Source organism: Podarcis tiliguerta, assembly GCF_965153285.1.
Source record: "Podarcis tiliguerta genome assembly, chromosome: 12".
In the NCBI taxonomy this organism is placed as follows: Eukaryota; Metazoa; Chordata; class Lepidosauria; order Squamata; family Lacertidae; genus Podarcis; species Podarcis tiliguerta.
The window spans coordinates 11,838,456-11,864,354 of record NC_139545.1 but is presented as its reverse complement, the minus strand read 5'-3'; the positions used below and the strand labels follow the sequence as shown (position 1 = coordinate 11,864,354).

Here is a 25,899-nt window from a genome sequence, read left to right as displayed (position 1 = left end):
GATCTTCAAGTCTCTCAGAAATCTACCAGTACATTCCGAGCCACCTTTTGCCCACAGCTGTTCGATAGCAGATCGCCCTCTGTTGAATTCCACTCTGTAATGGACAAGACAAATCTCTTTAGCGAAATAATTGCCGTCGCCACGTCTGGGTTCTCCTTGATTTTGAAGCCAGAGGCACTTCAGTGCTATGAAATTTCCCGATAGCACGAAAGTACTCAGTTGTATACGTGCTTTGCTTATTTATATCTGATGCAAATGAGATTCCAAAAAGAAGAACATTGGGTTGTTACGCCCTTCTAGCAGGTAGGTTTCCACAATGCAGCAATTCCAGCAGCAACTGGAAACTGTTTTATACTTTGAATGCCAGTGAAAAATATTATGGGTTAGTATCTCCCGTGGCTTCTTCCCTATCACAAGTGAGTTGTCCACCGGAATCCAAGCATATATTGTCCTCCTTAAATTTGTCATGCTTCTCTGTGATACTGTTGATCTCTTGAGAGGCCTGTCTATTACTTAAATTCATTTTTCCCTGTGGGAAATCATAAAATAAATAAATGATAAAATGAATAAATAAGTGTGCCTATAATACCTTGCTCATGTTTGGAGTCAATTAAAGCTGCTTTTTTTTGTTTGTTCTTGTTTTTAAAAACCATTTTGATTGCTCCCAGTGCAAGAAGCTTATCATATTTAAGACTGCAATCCTGTACACCTGGGGGTGAGTCACATTAATTGTAAGGAGGTTTACTTCTGAGTAAGATTGCACTGCAAACTACTGAATGAGCTTCACCGTAATCACTCTAACTGTATTTGGGGTGGGAGGTGCAGATTCTTCATTTCGTATTTCGAAACAAATGTATAAGTCACCACGAGGCAGGGAATGTTTTGTTTATTCCAGGATTAATCACTGTAGCAGAATGTTCACATTCACTTCACAAAAGAAAATAACCGAACCATCCTCACATATGTTAAATCAGAAATCAGTTCCGTGTCCAACGCTGCTCTAATTAAATAAAATGGGGGTAGACGTTGAACCCCCCGAAACCATATGCAAAAAGCAGCTATTTTAGTAAGATATGTCATATCCAAGATTTCCACACCAAAATTTAACATCAGTATCAGCTTTGCATTGAAAATTGGGCATAGAACCTAAAGGTGAAAATGCTTAGCTGCTGCTGCTGAGACACTCATTCTATTCACCAGAGATTTGTCAGAATTAAATTTGAAATGGATTCTCATAACCATTGAAAAATGCTTTTCATGTTGATATCTGGACAGATTGCCTCTTAACGCCCGTAGCAATTTTTTTGGTATATTTTGGTTCCTTTGGAAGTTGTTCAGATTAACAGTGTATGAAAGATGTGAGGGTATTTTTCTTCTGCAGTGATTGTGACACACATCAACAATTCTGGCGATCAGACGACAGAGGGATGAATGAAATACTTTTTAATATGTCTACAACCGAGTGGTAAGAAACTATAGGAGAAAGATAGTATTTTTTTTCTGGAAAATTCTGCATATGTTTATATAATATATATTGCATTGTATAGTTTTACAGACAAATTTACATCAAATACATATGTTTTCTTTTAAAACACTGATTCGAAAAGGATGATAATTTCCCCCCCACCCTGTACAGAAATGGGACTTGATTTTCATTTCTTTTAAGCATAGTTTGAAGCTCTCTAAGAAGAGTACTCATATTCTTCGGCACTCCGGCGTCCAAAATCCATCCATCCCATGTAGTCTCTGTCTCTTATTCTGTGCGTTGGGTCAAAACTCTGCAATCCCATCACAGAGACCTTTCCAGAAGCACCTTGGGGAAAACAAGAAAATAAAGAGTGAAAGATGCTCACTATCGAAATAATAGAAGTACACACACTCTTAACAACAAAAGAGTCTTGTAACCAGAACTTGCCAGAACTCAGTTCTGGCACCTCTTAAGTGGGCGTCATTACCCTTCTAAGAGAACGAGGGACATGTTTGTGGTGGGTTCTGACATCTCTTTCCCCAGAAAAATAGTGCCCCTCATCTCCCCCCTCTCTATACAGTGGAATCTTGGTTTTCTAGCAACTCAGAAAACGATTCGGAATCCGAATGCTGAAAACCTGGAAGTAATTGCTTCTGTTTTCGAACGCACCTCAGAAGTCGAATGGCTTCCAAGGCGGGTTTTCTCAATTCCCCCCATTGAACTCGCTGGCAGCCCTTTGTGCCTCGGTTGTCGAATGTTTCGGAAGTCGAACGGTCTTCCGTAACGGATGACGTTCGACAACCGAGGTTCCACTGTATATGCAGGGACTATGGGGTGGTGCCTTAAACACATACAAAACTGGGCTGAGGTCAAAGGAACACGTCGAGTATACAAAGTCACAGCTAGCTCTGTATTAGAATAATAGAATCATAGAGGTAGAAGGGACCATAAGTATCATCTCGTCCAATCCCCTGCATTGCAGGAATCCTTCACCCAATGTGGGACTCGAACACACAACCCAGAGATTAAGAGTCTCACGCTCTACCAGCAGAGGTAGCCCTTGGCTGGCTGCCTACACTGCCCAGGAGTTTCTTGCCTGGGTTCCAGACAAGTTTCTGGTGATGCCATGAACGAAGCCTTCTACATCCAAAGTATTCACTCCAACATTGATCTATGGCCTTTACCCATAAGAGCCATCGAGCCCATGGATGTGGGAGCATACTGGTCTATCCCATGCCAGATGATGCTCTGTCGGCAAAGCACCACAACCAAGATGCTAATTACTATCTGTAGCCATGCAGGCAATACACATATCTGGTCAAGAAGGAAGGAGCAGATTTAGTTTAGTTTAGTTTAGTTTAGTTTAGTTTAGTTTAGTTTAGTTTAGTTAGGGCCAGTGTTGTAGAAGCATCTCTGTGCGGAATGTAGAACAGTTTTGCAAAATAAGGATAAGACGCAGGCTGCCTAATCCACTTGGACATTGGATGTTGCCTGTTGCATCCCCTAAATTGTGTGCCTGGTCCAAGCCCTCTTTACACTGGGAGGTTGGTTGCCACACTCTGGAACAGCACAGCTCTGAGGACTGAGGCTCACTTGCTCAATGAGAGCCAGACAACTGCTCAAGTCCAGGGCTGCGCTGTTGTCAAAGCTCCTCCTGCTCCCCGTACTGTGTGAAGCCCTGGAGGTTTGTCCTGAACACAGGGCTGGCTTGCCACATTTTGAAGCAAGTGAATTAATACACACACAGCCATTAAGTCCTGAGTCTAGAATTACCTAATGGCACCGCAGAGACGGGGAAAGCCCCGAGGTATTTTCCAGGCAGTTTAAGCACCATCTGCCGGGCAGTGGTTTCCAGAGGGAGTTATCTGAAGAAGAAGAAGGAAGGACAGGGCCTTCCGGACAAGGGGAAGGCAAGTTGATCTGCTCCACAAGGTAGGGGTAGACACCTCATGCCCAGACAGAGGTCTTCTTTGACCTTTCATCACCCCCAGCCACCCTTCTCTGGGCTACCTCTTAGCTGCCATATTATCCCCTTCCCATATTCTCTGCTTCCTGCCAGAGACAGTCCTACCATTAGGCAAAGTGGGGCGACTGCCTGAGGTGGCAAAAGTTAGAGGGAAGGGACAGCTGTTCTTCCTAAGCTCTCTGACCTTTGCTGGAGAACAGAGCTGCTTTTGCTGCACGGCCCATTTCCAACTGCTAGTCCAGTCAGCTACTGAATGCAGAACGAGGAGAGGGCACCATCTTGTCCTTCAACTCAGGTGGAAAAATATCTTGGGCTGGCCCTCTTCCCTGCTTACATAACAGCCTGCTTGTTCTCTGCCTTATCAGCCGGATAGCTCAGTTGGTTAGAGCACGGTGTTGATAACACCAAGGTTGCAGGTTTGATCCCCTTATGGGACAGCTGCCTATTCCTGCATTGCAGCGGGTTGGACTAGATGATCCTCAGGGTCTCTTCCTACAATTCTAGAATTCTAGTTTGCCTTTGTTAGGATGAATGTTGCAACAGCAAATGAAACTTCGAGTCATTTGGACTCAGATGATGTCTCTGCTTTGTACTCCGTTGGCATGAAGGAAATAACCCTGCCCTGTTTCCTCTCTCTAGCGTTTGATCTTTAGAGATAGACTGCTACTGCACTAGGAGGTTCTATTTTGCTGGTCGGAAGGGCTTGCATTGGCAGAGCTGAGAAGAGTCAGATTGATACTTTCTGCAGGTGAAACTGAGCAAGGGTGTGACAAGGCTTGTCGGAGTAGGTGAAACCTGTACACCCCTCTTTTAAAGGCACCAGCCACTCTTGTATGCATTGAAGAATTGACCTGTTTAATTAACAAGAGCCCTTTCCACTGGCTGGACTAACAAGATGCAACCTCACTGCCTGGGCTTTGCGGGGGGGGGGGGATCATGACAAGAGAGGTCACCCTGCCTTCCATTTGAAGCTATTCACGTGTTGAATTTTACAGGGGTATTTCTTTGACATAGTACACTTGGGTAGAAAAATGATTCAAAAGATACCTCTTCGGGCTTGCTGGAGATATTTGGCCAGCAGAGCTCCCAGGTTAGCCTTTGGGTCAACGTTGCCGTCCACCTGCTGGATAGATTTCCCAGAGCCTGGAGTACGGACATGCCGGTAGGTTTCCAGCAAGCTCTTCTCGAGATCAGTAGCCACAGGATTGGCATTGTGGGACCCTGAAGTCTGCTGCCCCAAGGAGCTTGTGGACAGCGCAGCCAGGAGCAGGCAGATGCAGACCCCACTGTACATAGCTAGAGAGGAAAAGGGAGAAGAGATTGTCAAGGATGCTAAAAGGCTCCTTCAGACACAGACACACACACACACACACACCGTAGTCTACTTACAAACCAACAAATATTCTGGCAGCTCAATTAGACAAGGAAGAGATGCAGTTATCTGCCCATGGGGACTAAAGACCACAGAGACCCATGCCCTTGGTTGATTACAGCTTGAGCAAAGATAACCAGTTAATCTGGTTGGGGGACCAACTGCTTTGACCATCTGAAACCATTCATTGCTTTCCCTCTTGCAGTGCTGGCAGGGGGAAGCACTTGCCCCTCTTTTGAAAGCGAGACGTTCTGCTTTGGAAAGGCAACAAAATATTTACTATATTAGCATGGTTCTGGTTGCTCTGAGTCACTGAATATCATCTCTACATCCTAGGGAAAAAATACAAAGAGGTGTTGACTTCCTTCCTGGATAATGTGAATGCATGGATCTACACCACAAGATCACGCTTTCTGTACCCTGCCTTAATTTATCTGGAGTAAATGTATACTCGCTGTTCCAGTTTCAGGTTTGCACTCTGGTAAGTAGAAAACTAGAAAAGCTAAATTCACCTATGAGAAAGAGAACTTTTATTCAGCATCCTGGTTGTGAACAGGGCAGAGTAACTGAGGCTGCAATACCATATGTAAGTCTCACTGAGTTCATCAGGACCTGTTTCTTAGTAGACATGCATAAGATTTCAGAATAAAAGGTATTGGTTGCCATTAAAGCAGTCTTAGCTATGTGTCCCTTCAGAATACATGTGTGTGAAACACACAACTAATGCTTTTGCTGTGTGTGTGAGGGAGTGAGGGAGGATGCTTTGAGGGAGTGAAGTAGACATGTCTGAAGATATTTTTTGTGAGAGGGTAAGAAATGTAAAGTGAACATTTGATTCTGTGCAGACCCCCAACTTGACAGATCTACTAAACACACATGCATTACAGGTTTCAATACGACACCTGTTTCACATACATCTGAGAAATCAGAATATGGTACACCTAAAAATAAGTCCCATTTGTTTTAGTATCATCTTGAGTTCAACCCAGCAATAAAACATAAATGCTTGCATAGGGCTGGAATGTGTCAAGATGTCTCTTACATGCTAAAATCACCAAGCTCCTTAAACTTAAAAAGAAATTACAGCCCCAAAATCATTCAGCAGAGACTGTTCTGCAGTCGTGATAAAAAGGTAGCAGTGCCAACACCCAATCTCCAAGTAACAAATTGTAAGTGAGATACGAAAAAAGAAAATACAGAAAAAGTGTTACTTAAATAACCCAGCTGCTAATATTATGGTGTAGAGACTAAAATTCAAATTATACAACCTTTCCAGCACCCCACCCATAACACATATGCCACTAAAATCCTATACACACTTACCTGGAAGTTTAATTGAATTAAATGTGGCTTATTTCTGAAGAGTAATCATTATAGGATTCACTGCATGTAGAAATGTCATTCAGATCTTTTAAAAGACACCTGAATTCTGTCTGATAAATGTTGGGTTTTGGTTTTCAAAGAGATTTCACAGCCTGCTCCATATAAAAAGTTACTGTAACATTGCCTCTTGGTTTAGCACAGGCAACACCACCCAGCAGGAGCTGGAACTGAAAACAGCAACAGCCTGAAAACTCGGTTTTGTTGCCCAAGATGCTTCCTCAAAATGCAGTGAATTAACCCTGTACATGTTTAGTAAAAGGTTAAGAAAGGCAGAGAGGAACAGTCTTTAAACTCAAAGTGCCTGTGAAGCTGCCTGCAACAGTTTGGAAGACCATCGCTGATTTAATTCTAAGAAAAACTCAGTGCAGTCTGAGAAACCCTTAAGTACAAAAAAAATGAAGCGAAGAAGCCAGCCACTAGCTGTTTCCTCCCACCCCACACACTCTAAAGGCAGTTTCTCAGTGAAATAATCATCTCCTACCTTCTAAATGAGGTGCAGGTTGCAGCTGTGCACGAGAGAACAGAGGCAGGCTAGAGGTTGTAGCTGAGCCCTTCAGTGCTGCCCCTTAAATAGTCTGGTTCAGTGTCATCTGTTTGCACAGCTCTGACGCAAGGATGGGAGCACCACACACTCCAATGTATGGGGGGAGGAAAGGCACTTGTATTAGGGTTGGGGGGTGGGAGAAGTTGCCAAACAAAAGGGTTCAGCTGTGCCTCTGCAGCAAGCAGGGTTTTGCTTCCCTGACATATACTTCTGCCCAGCAATGTTCCAGGGACTTTGACTATGTATTGAGAGAAGAAATAAGAATGTCGTTAATTCAGGGGCATTGTTGGAGTGACTTTAATGCAGAGCTGTGGTGACGGCAACTAGAATTAATGAAGCTATCTTGATTAGGCATCCAAGTCTTTTCACAGGTACACAGCAAAAGCAACTCAGCACACTCCTTAATTTCGTATGGCTGTGATCCTATGCACATTCACTTGGGAATAAGTCTAAAAGGACGCAGGGGAACTTACTTCTGAGCAAATATGCATAGGGTTTGGGTTAAGACTAGGTTTAAAAGTGATAGTTTTAGCGTTTTTATTGCTTTAAATCCCCCACCTCTCTCTCCTGAATATGTTCCCAAGCCTGCAATCTTAAACAGGTAACATGGCTCCCTCCCAGGGTACTACAATTTCCATTAGCCCCAGACAGCATAGCCAGTGGTCAGGGATGATGGGAACTGTAATCTGTAGCATCTGGAGGTCACTATGTTGACAGCCCCTGGACTATAAAAACCAAACAAATGATTTGGGGGGTCTGGGCTGCAGTCTTGTTACTCTATGGAATCCTGCAGGTGATCACATTTGAAACAACTACTCATGGCTTGTCTTGTGATCTTAAGAAGACCAACGAGCTGCTTACAGATGAACTATAAGAGCAAGGAATAGCCAATGTGATGTCCTCTCAGTGTTGTTGACCCCTGACCATTGGACATGTCTGAGGCTGATAGAAGTTGTAACTCAACAACATTTGTAGAGGACCATATTGGCTACCCTTGCTGCAAACTGTACCAAATTCATTGGAACTTCCCAAAGTAATGTGATAACTAATAATATAAGGTGGGTTGTTCTTTTGGCTTTTTTTGAGTATTTTTAATCTTTGTTGGAAGCCGCCCTGAGTGGCTGGGGAAACCCAGTCAGATGAGCGGGGTACAAATAATAAATTATTATTATTATTCTGCACAATGTGTGCTTTGTAAAGCTGAACATTGTGCCTTTTTTGTTAACTGGTCAGAGGTTTTCTTACAATCAAGTGATATATAAAAATGTAAAGGTAAAGGACCTCTGACAGTTAAGTCCACTCGTGAACGACTCTGGGGTTGCAGTGCTCATCTCGCTTTACTGGCCGAGGGAGCCGACATTTGTCCGCAGTTTTTCTGGGTCATGTGGCCAGCATGACTAAGCCACCTCTGGCAAAACTAGAGCAACGCACGGAAACGGCGTTTACCTTTCCACCACAGCGGTACCTATTTATCTACTTGCACTTTGATGTGCTTTCGAACTGTTAGGTTGGCAGGAGCAGGGACCGAGCAACGGGAGCTCACCCCATCGCGGGGATTTGAACCGCCGACCTTCTGATCGGCAAGTCCTAGGCTCTGTGGTTCAGACCACAGCACCACCCAAGTGATATATACCTTATGTTAAATATATAAATTAAATGCCTTATGGCCTAGCACCATTTGGGGTTTGATGGGTAACCTGTGTGCCAGTTTGAGCTGATGAATATTAACACATATTGTCTGCCATTCACCCTCCTATTAGTATATGTGGAACTGATCCATTGTAGTCTATGGTTTGGAATCCAAAGTAAGATAACCATGATTTAATCCAAGCCACATTGAATTCAGGGGGAATTAAACTTAGTCTGGGTCCAATGGTAAGTGACTACTCAGGAGACAAATGGTTTCTGATTGTATCTGCTGCATGAGAAATTTAATAATAGTTATCTAAGAAAGTATTGATGCCAACTGGACTGATTCATTTCTCCTCCTCCTTTGACAGCCTAAAAATGTATACCGATGTGCAGAGGTGGATTTAGGGCACAAGCTACTGGTTTGGTTGCAGTGGGAATGTAAGAGGCAGGTGGTGCTGAATTTTGGCATCAAACAGGATGCATGCTGCTGAAATCTGAGTCTCCAAGATCTGCCACTGAGACATGGTCTTCCTTATTGTAATGTTGTGGAAAGGAAGCCCACTGCAATCAATGGTTAACACAAAGAATGGAACGCTTCCAGGTGAGCATCGGTTGTTTCCTGATTCCTTTCAAAAAACCCTTTCCACTTTTTTATTTAAAAAATAAAATAAAATTCCAGACAGTGAAGTATGGGAAGCTGTGAGTAATAGACTCTTCACTGATCAGGAAGGGATCTCAGAAGTGGGTGGGTGGGGGGCAAAGAAAGGATGACAGCCACCCCCCCCCGCAAGACATAGCGTCATAGAATTATAGAGTTGAAATGTACCCCTGGGGATCATCTATTCCAACCCAATGCTTTGCAGGAATCCTGCCCACAGCCATCCCTGGGTGAGATTGAACTAACAGCCTTATGAGGAATGGTTGAAGGAGTTGGGCATGTTTAGCCTAGAAAAGGGGAGAGTGAGAGGAGATATGATAGCCATCTTCAAATATCTCAAGAACTGCCACATGGAAGAGGGAACACACTTGTTTTCTCCTGCTCTGGAGGGTACGACTCAAACCAATGGATTCAAGTTACAAGAAAGGGTATTCCGACTAAACATCAGGGAAAGCTCCCTGACAGTAAGATCTGCTTGACAGTGGAACAGACTCCCTCCGGAGGTTTTAAAGCAGAGGTTGGGTGGCCACCTGTCATGTATGATCTAGTTGAGGTTCCTGCATTGCAGGTGGTGGGGTGGGGGTGGACTAGATGAACCTTGGAGTCCCTTCCAATTCTATGATTCTATAGAAGTCCACCAGTAATAATAAGCAGAAAGCAGAAACGAGCAAGGAGGACAATGTCAATAATCTTTGGCTAGGACAAGGTGCAGCAGCAGCAGTAGTAGTAGTAATAATAATAAATATGCCAAAGAGAAAAAACAACTACCAGACTTTTAGAAGACATCTGAAGGCAAGCTTTTAATGTTTAATAGGTTATTGTATTTTAATATTCTGTTGGAAGCCACCCAGAGTGGCTGGGAAAACCCAGCCAGATGGGCGTGGTATAAAAAAAATAAAAATAAAAATAAAAATAAAAATAAAAATAAATAAAAATAAAAATAAAAATAAAAATAAAAATAAAAATAAAAATAAAAATAAAAATAAAAATAAAAATAAAAATAAAAATAAAAAAACTTGGCCGCTTCGTCGCCATCCTTTGCCCACGGCGGAGCTCTCCAGGGTGCTGAACCAGCCCGAGCCAAGTCCTGACTTTCAGCTTTTAGGCTTCCCCGTCCGGATCGTGCAACTTTTCGGGGTCCACGTCGGAGGGGAGAGGGATTATGGGGTGCATTGGGAGCGGCTTCCCTTCGTCCGCCGGGTTTCAGATCCGGCTCTTCCGGGGCTAAGAGGGTGAAACCTGGGACGGGGGGGCCGGACACCCCCTTCGACGGAGCTAGGGCTCTTTTCTCCATGAGGACTGCTTGGAAGCTCGCTAGAGCCCCGAGGTGCCTGGACGGGGCTTTGACCCGTCGCTTTAAAAAAAGAAAAGAGAGAAATGCAAACACAGCCGCGCGGCTGAAACCTCGCCTCCTTCCCGGGCGGGTTCAGGGCGCTAAGAAGCGAGCAAACAGTCCCGGGGCCGGGCGCCCGCCCATTGATCCGCCCTGGCGCCGCCGCCGGACCAGGGGATCTCGCAGCGAGGCATCGATCCCAGCGCTGGATTCCCGTCCGTCTGTCGGGGGAGGTCGAAGGGGGAAGCGGTTCTGCAGCCTGGAAACGCAGCGCCGCAAAAAGGGAGACTCCGGAGTGCCCTGGGCTCACATCTCCAGAAAAGAAAACCCTTCCCTCTGGTCCTCTCCAAGAAAAAATACCCGCTTACCTTCTCCTTCTGCCCCGGATAGGTGTAGGGAGTCTCGCTGAACTCGCCCGGCTGTCTCTTTGCGTTTCGAACTTTTCTTTTACCCAGGAAGTTGCTTGGCGCAGCTCCTTCGCTCGCTGCCCTCGCTCAGTGCCCAGAGGCTCCAGAGCGATTTTGGCTGCCAGTGCAGACGCTGCGCTTTCCTCCCGAGACGCTACGCGGGAGAGGAGCTGCGGGGTAGAGGCGAGACGCTGCGGAGTGAGGGAGAACTTGGGGGAGAGAGGGACAGCGGGGCCTCTTCTAGTCCTTGCACTAATTAATTAATTAGTTAATTACCTTTATATCTGCCAAGGAGCTCAAGGTGGCCGGCAGGTGTGCCAACTTCAATAAAATATGGGGGAGTAAGCCCCACCCCACATAATCCATCACAGGATGCGGCGCATGCACACCATTTGAATGGCAATGCCCATCAACTTGGGGGGCCCCATAATAACCCTCAAATATTTTATTGCTGGTCCTTGAAGGGACCTCAGCCCCTAATATGGGGGGGGGGGGAGTAAGCCCCACCCCACATAATGCATCACAGGATGTGGCGCATACACACCATTTGAATGGAAATGCCCATCAACTTTGGAGGGCCCATAGTAACCCTCAAATATTTTATCGGGGGGCCCTGAAGGGACCTCAGCCCCTATGAGTTGGCTCCTATGGTGGCTCGCATGGTGCCCCTCCCCCTCCCCGTTTCATCTTCACAACAACCCCGTGAGGTAGGTTAGTCTGAGAGACCGAGGCTGGCCCAAGGTCACCCAGTGATCTTCGTGGCTCAATGGGGATTGGCATCCTGGTCCCCCAGGTCCTAGTCCAACACTCTAACCACTGCATCATCTTATCATTTCAGAGGTGAATTTATGAGTGTGTCAGCAATTTGCCCACCCCAAGGGCAGCTGCCAAACAATGACAAACAATGGAAGGCAAGAGGCAGGTGTCACCGAATTTTGGCGCTGCGCAGGATGCTGCTGAAGTTTTAAAGCCCAGAGTCTGCCACTGCTGATTTAGTTATCCATTTATTTATTGCATTTATATTCCACCTTCGCTCCAAGGATCTCAAGGTGGCATACATACTTCTCCTCCTGCTTCCTCCCCATCTTATCCTTACAACAACAATCCTGTGCGCGGTGTGAGTGACTGGCCCAAGGTCCCACCCAGTGAGCTTCATGGCTGAGGGGGCATTTGAACCCAGGTTTCCCAGGTCCCAGTCCAGCAATCTAACTGCTACACCACACTGGCATCTTAGCATCTTAGATGTAGGTGCTGGAAAGCTACTCTGGTAACATGATGTATGCCTAGAAGCAGTATAGGCTGCTCCATTGGGGGTGCGGCAACTGCCCCCAAAACCTCAGTCTGCCCTCAGAGAGCCCCCACCTGCCTGCCTGCTTACTTACAACCAATGAAGGCGTAGCGCAGCCCTGTCATTGACTGTAGGGCCTGTTGGAATTCCGTACGACTGAGCTGCTCCTCCGGTCGAGTCCTCCAGAATCTCCTCCAATGTTGATTAATGACCTGAGCCTTTGATGAGGCTCCAGGCACGTTCCCATTACGCAGAGTATACAAGCAGCAGCAGAAGGACGAGAAATATGAGCTACATCGCTAAGAGTTTTATTTCTAACTATGCAGACAGAAAAGAATATACATCCTCTCTCTGTGAGAGCAGAGAGGCAACTGGTACAAAGAAACAGGAAACCAGTAATATCAACATCCATCTCCCGTCTCCCATGAGACTTCCAACAGTCTGGAATCTCTGGAATGTAAACAGAGTCTTGTGACTCCAAGCACTACACAGTGGCAAAACAGAAACCTAACAGTGCCACCTACTGGTGCTCTCCCTGCCTTCTGCCTCATCAGTCCCCAACGGGCACCAGACACCACTGCCTAGAACAGGGATTTTTACCTGTGGTTTATGGACAACTCGAGGGTCCATGGATGGTCTTCAGGTGGCCTGTGAACTAGGTGCAAAAGAAATGTTGCAATCAAATAAATGCTGTTTGTGCATTTCTGCCCCCTGGGGAGGGGGTCCATAGCTTTTATCAGATTCTCGAAGCAGTCTATGACCCAAAAAAGGTGAAGAACCACTAGCCTAGAAGGTTCAAAATCTACAGTAGGAAAACAATATACGATGTCCAGGAACTGACATTGAAATGAAGATAGGATATGGTAATCTACTGTGATCATACATGCATACTGTTAACTGGATAGGATTCAAGGGGGGATGGGACTTTTGCAGAGCAGATCTGGTTCCCATTCCTTTCCCAGTACCCATAGGTTTGCCAATGTTTGTCTCTTTATGGCACCGCACCACTTTGTTGAGTGTAACCCGAGTTGTAGAGCTTGCTACTGTTTTGTGTTACTAATGTTGGCTTTGACTGTCCAATCAAAAATTGAGGAGAGGTCCCAGAAGAAGGGCACTCAGTTTCACTACCAGAAAAACAACGATTCCTTGGGATATAACCATTTCAAAATGGTGATGAGAATTATATTTTTAAAAAATCAGGAAACATTCCATATTAAGTTGAACATGGCATTAAATAGGTACAGTGGTACCTCGGGCACTTCAGGTTACAGACGCTTCAGGTTACAGACTCCGCTAACCCGGAAGTAGTACCTCGGGTTAAGAACTTTGCTTCAGGATGAGAACAGAAATCGTGCGGTGGCTGCGCAGCAGCAGCGGGAGACCCCATTAGCTGAAGTGGTACCTCAGGTTAAGAACAGTTTCAGGTTAAGAACGGACCTCTGGAATGAATTAAGTTCTTAACCCGAGGTACCACTGTACACAAATGATAAGTTATCTAGCGTCCACTGTCCATGGATAAGACAGAGCCAATCACTTGACAAAAGACAACCTATGCTTTTTAAATTCAGTAGTAGAAACTTCCAAGTTAATTTATGGCTTGAAGTTCATACACCCTGAAGTTCACATTCGCCCCCTCTACATAATTCCGTGCAATCTGCCCACCTTTCTGTTCATGAATTTTCTTTCACACTCTCTTCAAATGCAACCTAGAATCAGACCCCACCTTCTGGAACGCTTTGGCCCCTCACAGATGTGTAAGTGATTACCGTATTTTTCACTCTCTAGGATGCACCCGACCATAACTCACCTAGTTTTAGATGAGGAGAATAAGAAAATAAATATTCTCTCCCTCTCTGTACAGTGCCTCTTCAGCGAAGCGGCAGGAGAAAAGGAGCCCCTTCCATTTCTCCTCCCGCTTCGCTGAAGGGGCGCTGCGCAGAGAGGGAAAGCTGCGCAGTGCCTCTCCAGCGAAGCGAAGCCAGGAGAGCAAGAGGGATCAATGCGCACCGATCCCTCTTGCTCTCCTGGCCTCAGCGAAAGCTGCACAGACTGCATTTGCTCCATAAGATGCACACACATTTCTCCTTGCCTTTTAGGAGGGTAAAAATGTGTCTTATAGAGCGAAAAATATGGTAATTATGTTCATCATGTTTAAGTATTCATTTTGCACTGTGGGAGCCGGCGAGCTCAACCTTGAACAGTTTGCACCAAGTTCTTTAGGTCAACATTGGCGCGTGATAGGGCCTGCTACATAGTAGAAACCAATTTCTGTGGTAGAAGCTGATATTTTTTTTAACTTTAGCATTGTTTCCGGCATTCATTGAGCTACACTTGGGGAGTGGGAGGCTGTGACTGAAATGGGAGCCAAACTGATCACCAGGGTGGTGTAGCATGTAAAATGTTGGAGTAGAATTGAGGAGGCCCACCAAGTTCATCAGATGACCTTGGTTCAATTACCATCAACCAGTTTAACCTATTTTAGAGTGATGCTATGAGAATAAAAGGGCGGAATTATGCATGAGCTCCTTTGAGGAAGAACAGGATGCAATTGTAATAAATAAATAATATTGCCATATGGATAAATGTAAACTCCAAGGCATACATATTCAAGCTTTAAAGCATTCACCACCTTCTGAAGGCATAATATCAAAGAACCGGTGTCCTGTTTTTACAGATGATGGACTGTATTGCTTGCAGCAATTTGGCACTTTATTCCTGTAGTTTACATATTTTATCATTTTCTGTTATGTTCATGCTTAATAAAAAGATCTAGGGAAACCTAGTGAGTTAATTTTCATCATTAGTAAACATCAAATCATCCCTAATTTCTTAATATGTATGAGGGATATTCACCAGATTCCCTAGGCTGCTGTGTAAGAATTACTATATTGGTTTAATACCTAACAAAGGGAGACAAAATGAAATGAATGCCATGTCTTTATTATAATTTAATAATTTATTCAGTTAATTTATATAGTCTTATCGGGCTGTTTAATGAACAAATAGAATGCAAAGGATTGCTTCAGTAAACAATTAACAGCAATAAAAAATAGCTACATCCATATGATCACATCTGTAAGCAAATCCTGCATGGAAATTTAACAAAATGACTTTAACAACACAGTCCTATGCATATCTACTCAAATGCGTGTTCCAATGAATTTGGTATGACTTACTCCAAGGTATAGGATGGCAGTCTAAATCTTATACATGAACCTGTGAGAGATTAAAACATGTCAGTATTTAGCACAGCCTGTCAGATATTTCTGGTAGGGTTGTCTATACAATGGCACACACAAAAAGGATCCATGAATACTATAACGTACTATGAGGTTCTTTTCAAGTAGGAAAATTCTATTTCCTGCTGACATTATAACCCATAAGAGGATATGCTTTAGAGTCTCCACAAATGTATCTCCTTTTTCAGCAGGCTGCACTATAGATTGTTGTAGCAAAAGAAAAGGCAAATGATAGACAATGAAAGCTTGTGCTGAATAAAACTTTTTGACAGCTCTTATTGTTGTGTTGTTATGGCCCTGAGAACTTGGATCAGAAGTGAGACACTGAGCTACTGGGATAAAGAACAAGGACAATAGATTTCTTGGCCAACTGAAACAACAGTGAGAGGTAAGTTATAAGTCATTTCTACAAACTTCTGACTGTCAGATATCAGAAAAAGAGTTCTTCCTTCCTTCTTCCCTTCCATCTTTAGTCAGGTTGGCATAATAATTCTCTCTCACTTTACTTCTGAATTGTCTGGCTGTTTAAAAAAAAATCCTCCCATATTCAGTACTATGGACAGCACAGAACAAGAGATTGAGAGGGCGAGATCCAGTTTGACTATACATCTCCTTTGAACAGCTTATTTGAACAGCTTATTGCCTCAGCAATGCAAATTCTTATTCTTACTTTTTTTATTCATAACAGGGTTGGCATTTTTTAAGATCTGAAGATGTTCTGGAACTATCAAGATTGCTGACAGTTAAGTCCAGTCGCGAACGACTCTGGGGTTGCGGCGCTCATCTTGCTTTACTGACCGAGGGAGCCGACGTTTGTCTGCAGACAGTTTTTCCGGGTCATGTGGCCAGCATGACTAAGCCGCTTCTGGCGAAACCAGAGCAGCGCACAGAAATGCCGTTTACCTTCCCGCTGGAGCAGTATCTATTTATCTATTTGCACTTTGACGTGCTTTCAAACTGCTAGGTTGGCAGGCGCTGGGACTGAACGACGGGAGCGCACCCCGCCACGGGGATTCGAACCGCTGACCATGCGATCGGCAAGTCCTAGGCGCTGAGGTTTTACCCACAGCGCCACCCGCGTCCCAGGAGTATGATAGCCATCCTCAAATATCCTCAAATATCTCAAAGGCTCTCACACGGAAAATGGAGCAAGTATTTTCTCATTCTCTGGAGGCCAGGCCACAAACTAATGGATTCATAGTACAAGGAAGGAGATTCCAACTAAACATTAGAAAGGACTTCTGAGGATAAGAGCTGTTTCACAGTGGAACAGAATCCCTTGGAAGGTGGCAGACTCTCCTTCTTTGGAAGTTTTCAATCAGAGTGTGACACTTAAGTTGAGATTCTTGCATTGCAAGGTGTTGGACACCGGTGTCGCTGTGGTCTAAAACCACTGAGCCTCTTGGGCTTGCCGATTAGAAGGTTGGCAGTTCGAATCCCCATGAAGGGGTGAGCTCCCGTTCCTCTGTCCCAGCTCCTGCCAACCTAGCAGTTTGAAAGCATGCCAGTGCAAGTAGATAAATAAATACCACTGTGGCGGGAAGGTAAATGGCGTTTCCATGAACTCTGGCTTCTGTCCCGGTGTTCCATTGCGCCAGAAGCGGTTTAGTCATGCTGGCCACATGACCTGGAAAGCTATCTGTAGACAAATGCCGGCTCCCTCGGCCTGAAGCGAGATGAGTGCCGCAACCCCATAGTCGCCTTTGACTGGACTTAACCATCCAGGAGTCCTTGACCTTGACCTTTGTCCTAGATGATCCTTGGGGTCTCTTCCAACAATTCTATGATGCTATGAATTCTGTCTCAGTATATACTGTACTTTTAAAACACATTCAAAGTACATATCTCCCCTCAAAGAATTTGGTCAGTGTCATTTACCTTTCACAGAGTGACAATTCTCAGCAATGCTTTACACAAAGGGTGAGAGTGCTTTCAAAGTGCTTTACATGTGCTGTGTGCATGCAATCTTATGGCAGTTCAGACTAACCTATCTAACCCTATCTACAGTTTACTTTGATTGGCAATGATTCTCCATGGCCATAGGCAGAGATGTTCTCCATCAATTGCTCTCTGATGGCATATGACTTTTTTTTGTCTACTAGCAGTGGTTTTCCAGGGCTCGAGACAACTGACTTCCTCAGTCCTGTATGGAGATTTCAAAGACTGAAAATGGGACCTTCTGTGTGATCTCCCACTGAACTCTGGTCTGCAATTATTATTATTTTAATATCATTTGGGTCATACCTGTCAACGTTTCCCTTTTTTAAAAAAAGGGAAATTCCCTTATTCCGAATAGGATTCCTCGCAAGAAAAGGGAAAAGTTGACAGCTATGATTTGGGTGCACCCAATGCAACAGCGAGTTAGAAAATCAGTTGCTCAGAAAAGGATTGAATAGTGACGCTCTAAATGCTTTGCCAATAAAGCTTCACCTTCCCCAATGCCTGATGTGATAACACCTGTTTAAAAATACGATACTTCAAATAAAAGTTCAGGGGGTCGACAGACAATGACTCGGTTGGAAAGAAAAAAAACATAGGTTCTCAGCCAAAGCGCATTTTTAATAGAAAGCATATAGAAACAACTACAGAGAGATATTGGTAAAGAGCCCTTTCAAAATAATGAGGTCCCCAGGGTGGGAAAGGCTGGATTTTTCTATGGCAGGAAAGAAGCAACACAAACAAGTACACTGTGTCAGTTTAATTTTGAAAGTATATACTTGTATGCATGTGTGAAGCTTCATAACAGATCAAGCTGCATTCTGTATGATCTCAAACCAACATTACTGTGAAGTAATGTGAGGATGTTTCAATCATAAGCACATATTGGAGCACCATGCTGGCTGTAATATTTCTGAATCCATTTGCCATCTTACATTCACCTTTTCTCTTCTCCCCCCACCCATTTGATGAAAGCTATAAAGGGACGCGGGTGGCGCTGTGGGTTAAACCACAGAGCCTAGGACTTGCCAATCAGAAGGTCGGCGGTTTGAATCCCCGCGACGGGGTGAGTTCCCGTTGCTCGGTCCCAGCTCCTGCCAACTTAGCAGTTCGAAAGCACACCAAGCGCAAATAGATAAATAGGTACCGCTCCAGCGGGAAGGTAAACAGCGTTTCCGTGTGCTGCTCTGGTTCGCCAGAAGCAGCTTAGTCATGCTGGCCACATGACCCGGAAGGTGTACGCCGGCTCCCTTGGCCAATAAAGCAAGATGAGTGCTGCAACCCCAGAGTCATCCGCAACTGGACCTAATGGTCAGGGGTCCCTTTAGCTTTATAATGGCAATATTTGTCATTACAAGTGACAAGATCCACATAAGTAAACCACTTAGATTTTTTTTTTTATTTGCAGTTAAGCAGTATAAAACTTCTGTTAAATAAATAAATACAATTCAGTTATTCAATAGTTATTGTGAATTTGTTTGTTTTATTTCAGTGTTCAGGCAGGCACATTTGGGTGGACAAGGCTAGATGATCCCACACATTTGCACAGTGGTGCTGGAGGAAGTTCTGATCTTTAATTACTGAAGAATACGGGAGAGAAAGCAGGCAAACACATGAATTTCAGTGCTGGTCACAGGGCCAAAATTTCAGTATAGCTTGCCAATCATGTGCGTTTAACCCCAAGTGCTCTGGCAACTGACGAAGAGGATGCAAACTTGAGAGACAGGTTGGTGGACAAAGTAGTAGTTTCAGGAAGGTTAGATTATAATAATATAATAATAATTTATTATTTATACCCCGCCCATCTCGCTGGGCTTCCCCAGCCACTCTGGGCGGCTTCCAACAAAATATTAAAATACAGTAATGCATCAAACATTAAAAGCTTCCCTAAACAGGGCTGCCTTCAGATGTCTTCTAAAAGTCTGGCAGTTGTTGTTCTCTTTGACATCTGGTGGGAGGGCGTTCCACAGGGCGGGCGCCACTACCGAGAAGGCCCTCTGCCTGGTTCCCTGTAACTTGGCTTCTCACAGTAAGGGAACCGCCAGAAGGCCCTCGGAGTTGGACCTCAGTGTCTGGGTAGAGCAATGGGGTGGAGATGCTCTTTCAGATACAGTGGTACCTCGCAAGACGAATGCCTCACAAGACGAAAAACTCGCAAGACGAAAGAGTTTTTTGTTTTTTGAGTTGCTTCGCAAGACGAATTTCCCTATGGGCTTGCTTCGCAAGACGAAAACGTCTTGCGCCTTTTCCTTAAAACCGTCAATGCATTCCTATGGGAAACTGTCAATGCATTTCCTATGGGAAACTGTGCTTCGCAAGACAAAAAATTCACAAGACGAAAAAACTCGCAGAACGAATTAATTTCATCTTGCGAGGCACCACTGTATACTGGATTTTGCAAGTGATCACTTTTTCTGATTTCGGTCACAGGGAAAGTAGTTTTCTTTTTCTTCAGTTAAATTATTCTCCATAATAAGAAAAACCGCTGTTTTCATTTGCCAGCTGAAATAGTTTCAAAGAGTTGGTTTCAGCAAACGCATCTGTTGCTCTTTTAAATCCATCGGCCTTTGTCAGGGAGGATGAGGTCAAAGCAAAAAGAAGGGAGCTGAATATGCTCTGAGTAAAGAAGTCTATTGTTAAGAACCAATACTTAGTACTGCTTCTCATACTATGAGTGTATCAAATGAAATCACCACCACGATGGAGAAGGTGTTTTCTTTCAGGGCTCAAAAGCAACAATGGCTAAATTAATTCCAAATGAGAAGCAAAGAAGCAACTTTTGTTCAATCCGATAACAAAAGAAATTAAATGTTCGGTTGTAGCCTAACAATGTCCATTAGTAAATGTCAAAGATTCCCCATACCAGTACAAGAAGAGAGTAGCCTCTGATTTCCTTCCTTTAGTTTTTTATATATTTCATTTTCTAAGTGGAAATGCCTTGGAAAGGCAATGGCCTGGGTGGCTATCCATATTATAGCACTGCACTGATATATGCAACATTACACTGTATGCATCTGTTTGTGACTGTTCACAACAATGACCGTTCACAATCACAGGCCTGCCTTTCTGGAAACTGAGCTCACCAGACCTTGGATGTGATCTTGATCTTTGCTCTCCAGGAACCAAAGCCCAGCTGTGCCTCACATCCCTTTCCCCAGTAGATACTGCTGTCTGATGCAGAACAACATGTGGAGCCTGGGCCTTAAATACTCCTAACTCTCTGCAGATTCCTAAGGAGGATGTCTTCACAGTCAAAGATGGAAGGCAGCGCTACCTGCTTGGACCATGCAGGTGACACTTTTGCTGGTTCTGAGTCCTAGGCCTTTCCACAACCATGTCACAAATTTAACTTGTGTGAACCGGGCCTTTGTCATAGCCGGTGTTCTTTTCTTTTGTATATAATTTTTATTAAATTTTCTGCTTTACAATTTAAAACACTCGTTTTTACATCCTTAAGATATCAATGACTTCCCTTCTTCTCTTTCCATGGTACATTTTATATATCATAAATCCCTGCATATTTTACAAATACTATACCATTCAGTATTCCATTATTGCATTCATCAAAACTTGTTTACACTGTTGAACTTATCTTAATGCTGCCGGAGTTTTCAGCTGTACACAATTACTTCCCAAGTACTCAATAAATGTTTTCCAATCGTCTCTAAACGTATGTTCCTCTTGTTCTCTTATAATATATGTTAAGTCTGCAAGCTGTGCATATTCTGTCAATTTAAGTTGCCAATCTTCTTTGGTTGGGACCTCGCTCGTTTTCCATTTTGGGGCTAACAAAACACGGACCGCAGTAGTAGCATACATAAATAACCTTTTGTGACTCCTAGGAATTTCAGTCTGAATTATCTCCCAACAGAAAGGTTTTTTGGGGGAAGTACTTTTAAATATTTTTTTTCCAATTCGTTACAGATCATTTCCCAATACTCTTTTACCTTTTTACAAGTCCACCACATATCAAAGAACGTTCCTTCCACCTCTTTGCATCTCCAGCACTTATCTGATTCAGCCTTATACATCTTAGCAAGCCTACCACAGCTGATGTTCTTATCCAGATTTGTGGATGGATTATGTTCAGCTGCTCTGCCATCACAAGCACATAGGTGCATGCTGAGCCTCTTCTTGAGACTGACTTCCATGTTGGTGCCCAGCACAGGGACCCAGGAAGCTGCCTTATGCTGAACAAGACCAGTGGTCAATTTTAACCACACCGATTGAGAAGAAACTCTCCCGGATTCCAGGGAGGGGTATTTCCTAGCCCTACCTGTGGAGGTCAGGACTTGAACCTTGGACCTTCTGCATGCAAAGCAGATGCTGAACTGTAGCTTTATTGGACTTTACCAATTGGTAGGGTGAGCATTGCTCCCGGACGGGAGGAAGGAAGTCAAATGACACCGAGGGTTGGTTCAGAGAAAGAGTTTATTCTGCTCTCCGGATAGCAGAAGGCACTTGTGTGGTCAGTTCACAGCAAGTCCAAAGAAATAAGAAATTTCATGCAGTATATATATCCTCCAGGCACCCTCTCCCCCCTTCCCCAGGAATCCAATCACGTCAGCTTGTACACGCAGGTTGACATCACAGATGTTCCTGCTCCGGTACTCTTAACCATAAAAGGGTTTTCCTTCCTGTACTTCTGACCATAAAAGGGTATTCCTGTTCCTATACTCTTATCTTGGAGCAAGAGGTCACCAACTCCAAGAACACACTCTGGCGCTGTTCCCGGACTAGGTCTGTGCATCAGAATGTTTTCAGAATGTAAGATAAGACCTAGACGTGCCATCCCTACTCCACTGGAACAGCCAAGGTCATCCTTTGCCGTGACTGATAAAGGAGAGAGCTTTGTTTATACAGCTGTGTTCTTGTTATGCATTTGTTCAACAGCTCAAGTTAATGCATTTTAGAAATGCTCCCTTCGAGAAAGAAGAAAAGGGAGTTTTGGGTCCCGTTTCAAACTGACTGCACAGAAACCCATTCCTTCAGAACCACTTAACTATAACTCTTCCCTCTGGCTTTACACAAAAGAGTGATTGCATGAACCTACTTTGTGCCAGCATCTGGGCCCAGGTAGGCACCCACTTATTGAAGTTATTCATATGCTGATATGCTGATATATTGCCAACTGGGAGCATATGGGAGAGAGGTGCCCTTAGAGAATCAACCAGATGGCAGACATGCAGAACGAAGGCAAATGGAGTGCAAAGAAGAACAGCCAAATCCATTCAATATCATTACAGTGTAGTATTCTTAATCATGTATAGAGTTGGTATTTTCAGAATGTCTTGCAACTTTAGGAAAGTACACTGGGTCATGTCAGTAATAGAGCTCCACTGGATTTTAATCAAATGATACCAGGAATTAGTGCAATCCTGTTCTTCAAAACTGGCACGTGGAAACAGACAAGTGACATTATTTCTGGCACCAGATAGCTGAATAACTTTATAAAATGTCTATGTAGCGGGACTAAACCCCTAATAGATGGGCTTTCAGAACTTTCTAAATGATACCGTTCATTATTCTTCCAACATTTTCATGGGCAAGCGTTGTGAGCTTATTTCGCTCCCCCCCATCAATTTTCTCAGATCTATTTAACTCAGTAATTGCAATCAGATCACCCCCAAACCCTTCATCTGGCCTCTTTTGTATCAACACTTATTGTTTACACCACATTTAACAAGAAACAAAACTGGACCTGGAACCAGGCCAGAATCTAGCACCATTCATGCATGATGCTGTTACTCTTTCACAACAGCCCATGCTGCAGAATTGCCAATTTATTTTGGTCTCTGAGTGTCCTCCCCCTTCCCACAACAATACTATCTTTAGATAAAAGCAGAGATGAAGAACACAATGAAACAAAAGAGCCCCATTTCTGAACTATTGTGAAAGACGCAGAATGTGCAACCCATATTTATTGCCTCTCTTTGTGTAATCATATAAAATTGTAGAGGATACTCCAAGAGAGAGAGGCCCTTTTTATTTTTTTGGATGGCATAGACATGGATCCATGCACAATAATACATTGTTCCTTTGAGGCAAATCTTTGGTGACAATCCTTCACAAGAACTCCATAATATGTGAACTTTTAATGTATATGCATGTTGATCACTTGGCGACAAGTTGCCTCTTTTTCTGTTACGTTCATGCAGCCACATTCTATATGGGACTTGTGACTGCTGTGAATGTGTCTGCTGGGGAAAATTATGTTTTCCAAGCCAGAAATTATTGCTGTTTGAGTGCTGGGGAAATGCAATATCCCTGCAACAGAAGCACTTCCTATCTCGATCCTGACGTAAAGAAAGAAAATGTAAGTATTATTAATTGATTGTGTGAGATTTGGATCATCTGCAAAGGCTTTGCAGTCATTGGGCTCCACTCCCAATTTTCTTATCTCTAGTGCAGACAGGCAAGCATTAATGTGAATTGAGCTCAGGTGTGGTGTGGTTTTCTGAACTTTGCATCTTTAATTGCACCCAGTTCCCTCCCCTTAATCCAAGAGGGCAATGTAGATGTGTCCTCAGTTAACTTGCAGGTGGAGCTGGGAAACAGAAATCTGAGATAATTCACCATCTTATTGAGTATAAAGTGTATTCATAGTTTGTGGTTTTAAAATAGAAATGAATTATTAGTTCTGCTGTGAGTGGGAGTTATGTGCAGGTGCTTGAAAATATAATTTGCAAAGAGTAAATTGGTTTATATGGTTTCTTTTTTTCCATAGGAAAGCTGCTTTGAAGCTTTACTTTTTGACAAGATTAGAGGTTGCATTAAACATCCCCTATCATATAATAATTCCAACCCTTTGATACGAGAAGATGAAGACACAGCTATTCAATGTATAGCTCCAGAAGGCAGTTCCTGTGTTTTAGTTATTAACAGCTGACATCTTCATTTTACTGTGTTACTTCATGCAGTGGAACAGTATGTGAATTTATAACCAAAGTCTTCTACCGGTCTTCACATTTCAAAACCCAGGTACAGTGGCGCCTCAGGTTACAAATGCTTCAGGTTACAAACTTCGCTAACCTGGAAGAGTTACCTCGAGTTGAGAACTTTGCCCCAGGATGAGAACGGAAATTGTGTGCTGGTGGCACAGCAGCAGCAAGAGGCCCCGTGAGTGAAAGCACGTCTCTAGTTAAGAACAGTTTCAGGTTAAGCACGGACCTCCAGAACGAATTAAGTTTGTAACTAGAGGTATCACTGTAGTTGCATTTTAAAACTTGGCCAGTCACCCATCTTCTCTGCATTCAAGTGGGGGGGTGGGAGGTGAAGGGAAACATTCGTAAGATGCAATAGTAGTAGCTCTAGTCCGATATATGGTACATGAGTACATTGAATACATAAAACAACAACAACAATAATAATTTATTATTTATACCCTGCCCATCCGGCTAGGTTTCCCCAGCCACTCTGGGTGGCTCCCAACAGATTAAAAGCAGAAAAAAACATCAAACATTAAAAACTTCCCTAATCTAGCAAGGCCAGCAACACCCACTAGATCCTGATGTGTATATTGGCCACACCTCCTGGCTGACATGTGATCAGCACCAGTCTGAAATGGGCTGTGTCTACATGCATAGCATTTTCTCCACAGGGAATGGAAACGCTTGTCAATCATGCGTCTAAGAAAAAATATTCTTTTTTAAAAAAAGATATTTATTAAAAGTTTTATAGTTACAGAAAAAAGTATAAAAGAAAAAAGAAACAATGAAAAATTTAACAAACAATACATCAACAATAAGAAAAAAAGAAACAGAAAAAGAACAATACATCAAAAATAAGAAAAAAAGAAACAGAAAAAGAACAATACATCAAAACAGCATAAAAAAACCCAAAACATTTAAAAACACATCCAAATTCCATATCCTTATCTTTCATTTACTTGTTTCCTCGACTTCCTCACACCTCCCTTTTTTGTATTCTAGTTTAAATGCTAATTCAGCAAATCCTTTCCCTCTTTCTCAATTTTTGTTCTATAATTTATCTTAACTCAATCTAACTTTAAATTTTCCACTTTAGCCCATTAACAATCAGTTTTTACTTAATTCTTTATAACATTTCTGCTAAAACCATATAGCTTCATTCCAGCATTCTTCTAACATTCATTAATTTTGCAATATTTCTGTAAATATACTTTAATTTTTTCCCAATCTTCTTCCATCGACTCTTCTCCCTGGTCTCGGATTCTGCCAGTCATTTCCACCATTTCCATATAGTCCATCAGCTTCATCTGCCATTCTTCCCGGGTGGGTAAATCTTGTGTCTTCCAATACTTTGCAATGAGTATTCTTGCTGCTGTTGTGGCGTACATAAAAAAGGTTCTATCCTTCCTTGACACCAATTGGCCGACCATGCCCAGGAGAAAGGCCTCTGGCTTCTTCAAGAAGGTATATTTAAATACCTTTTTCATTTCATTATATATCATCTCCCAGAAGGTCTTAATCCTTGGGCACGTCCACCAAAGGTGGAAGAAAGTGCCTTCAGTATCTTTACATTTCCAACATCTATTATCGGGTAAATGACAGATTTTTGCCAGCTTGACTGGTGTTATGTACCACCGGTAAATCATTTTCATTAAATTCTCCTTTAAGGAAGAATATTCTGAGGTTCAGGTGTAAACACGCGGCCAGCCATCGGGGTTTCTCTCGGTCTACTTTCTCCTAAT

The 25,899-nt window shown here is 43.4% G+C and overlaps 1 protein-coding gene across 2 annotated transcripts; it reads right to left on the bottom strand.

Annotated features, from left to right (window-relative positions):
* Positions 1–870: 870 nt before the first annotated feature.
* Positions 871–10,932, bottom strand: CCK (cholecystokinin). 2 transcript variants are annotated; one of them, XM_083405668.1, is made up of 3 exons: positions 10,725–10,932; positions 4,482–4,730; positions 871–1,813 (listed from the first exon to the last, which is right to left on the bottom strand). In XM_083405668.1, the coding sequence occupies exons 2-3, from the start codon at positions 4,726–4,728 to the stop codon at positions 1,683–1,685; spliced, it is 378 nt and encodes a 125-aa protein (XP_083261794.1). In that variant the 5' UTR covers positions 4,729–4,730; positions 10,725–10,932; the 3' UTR covers positions 871–1,682. The 2 variants fall into 2 exon arrangements, with proteins under 2 accessions (XP_083261794.1, XP_083261793.1); XM_083405667.1 differs by lacking the exon at positions 10,725–10,932 and adding an exon at positions 6,671–6,909.
* Positions 10,933–25,899: the final 14,967 nt, after the last annotated feature.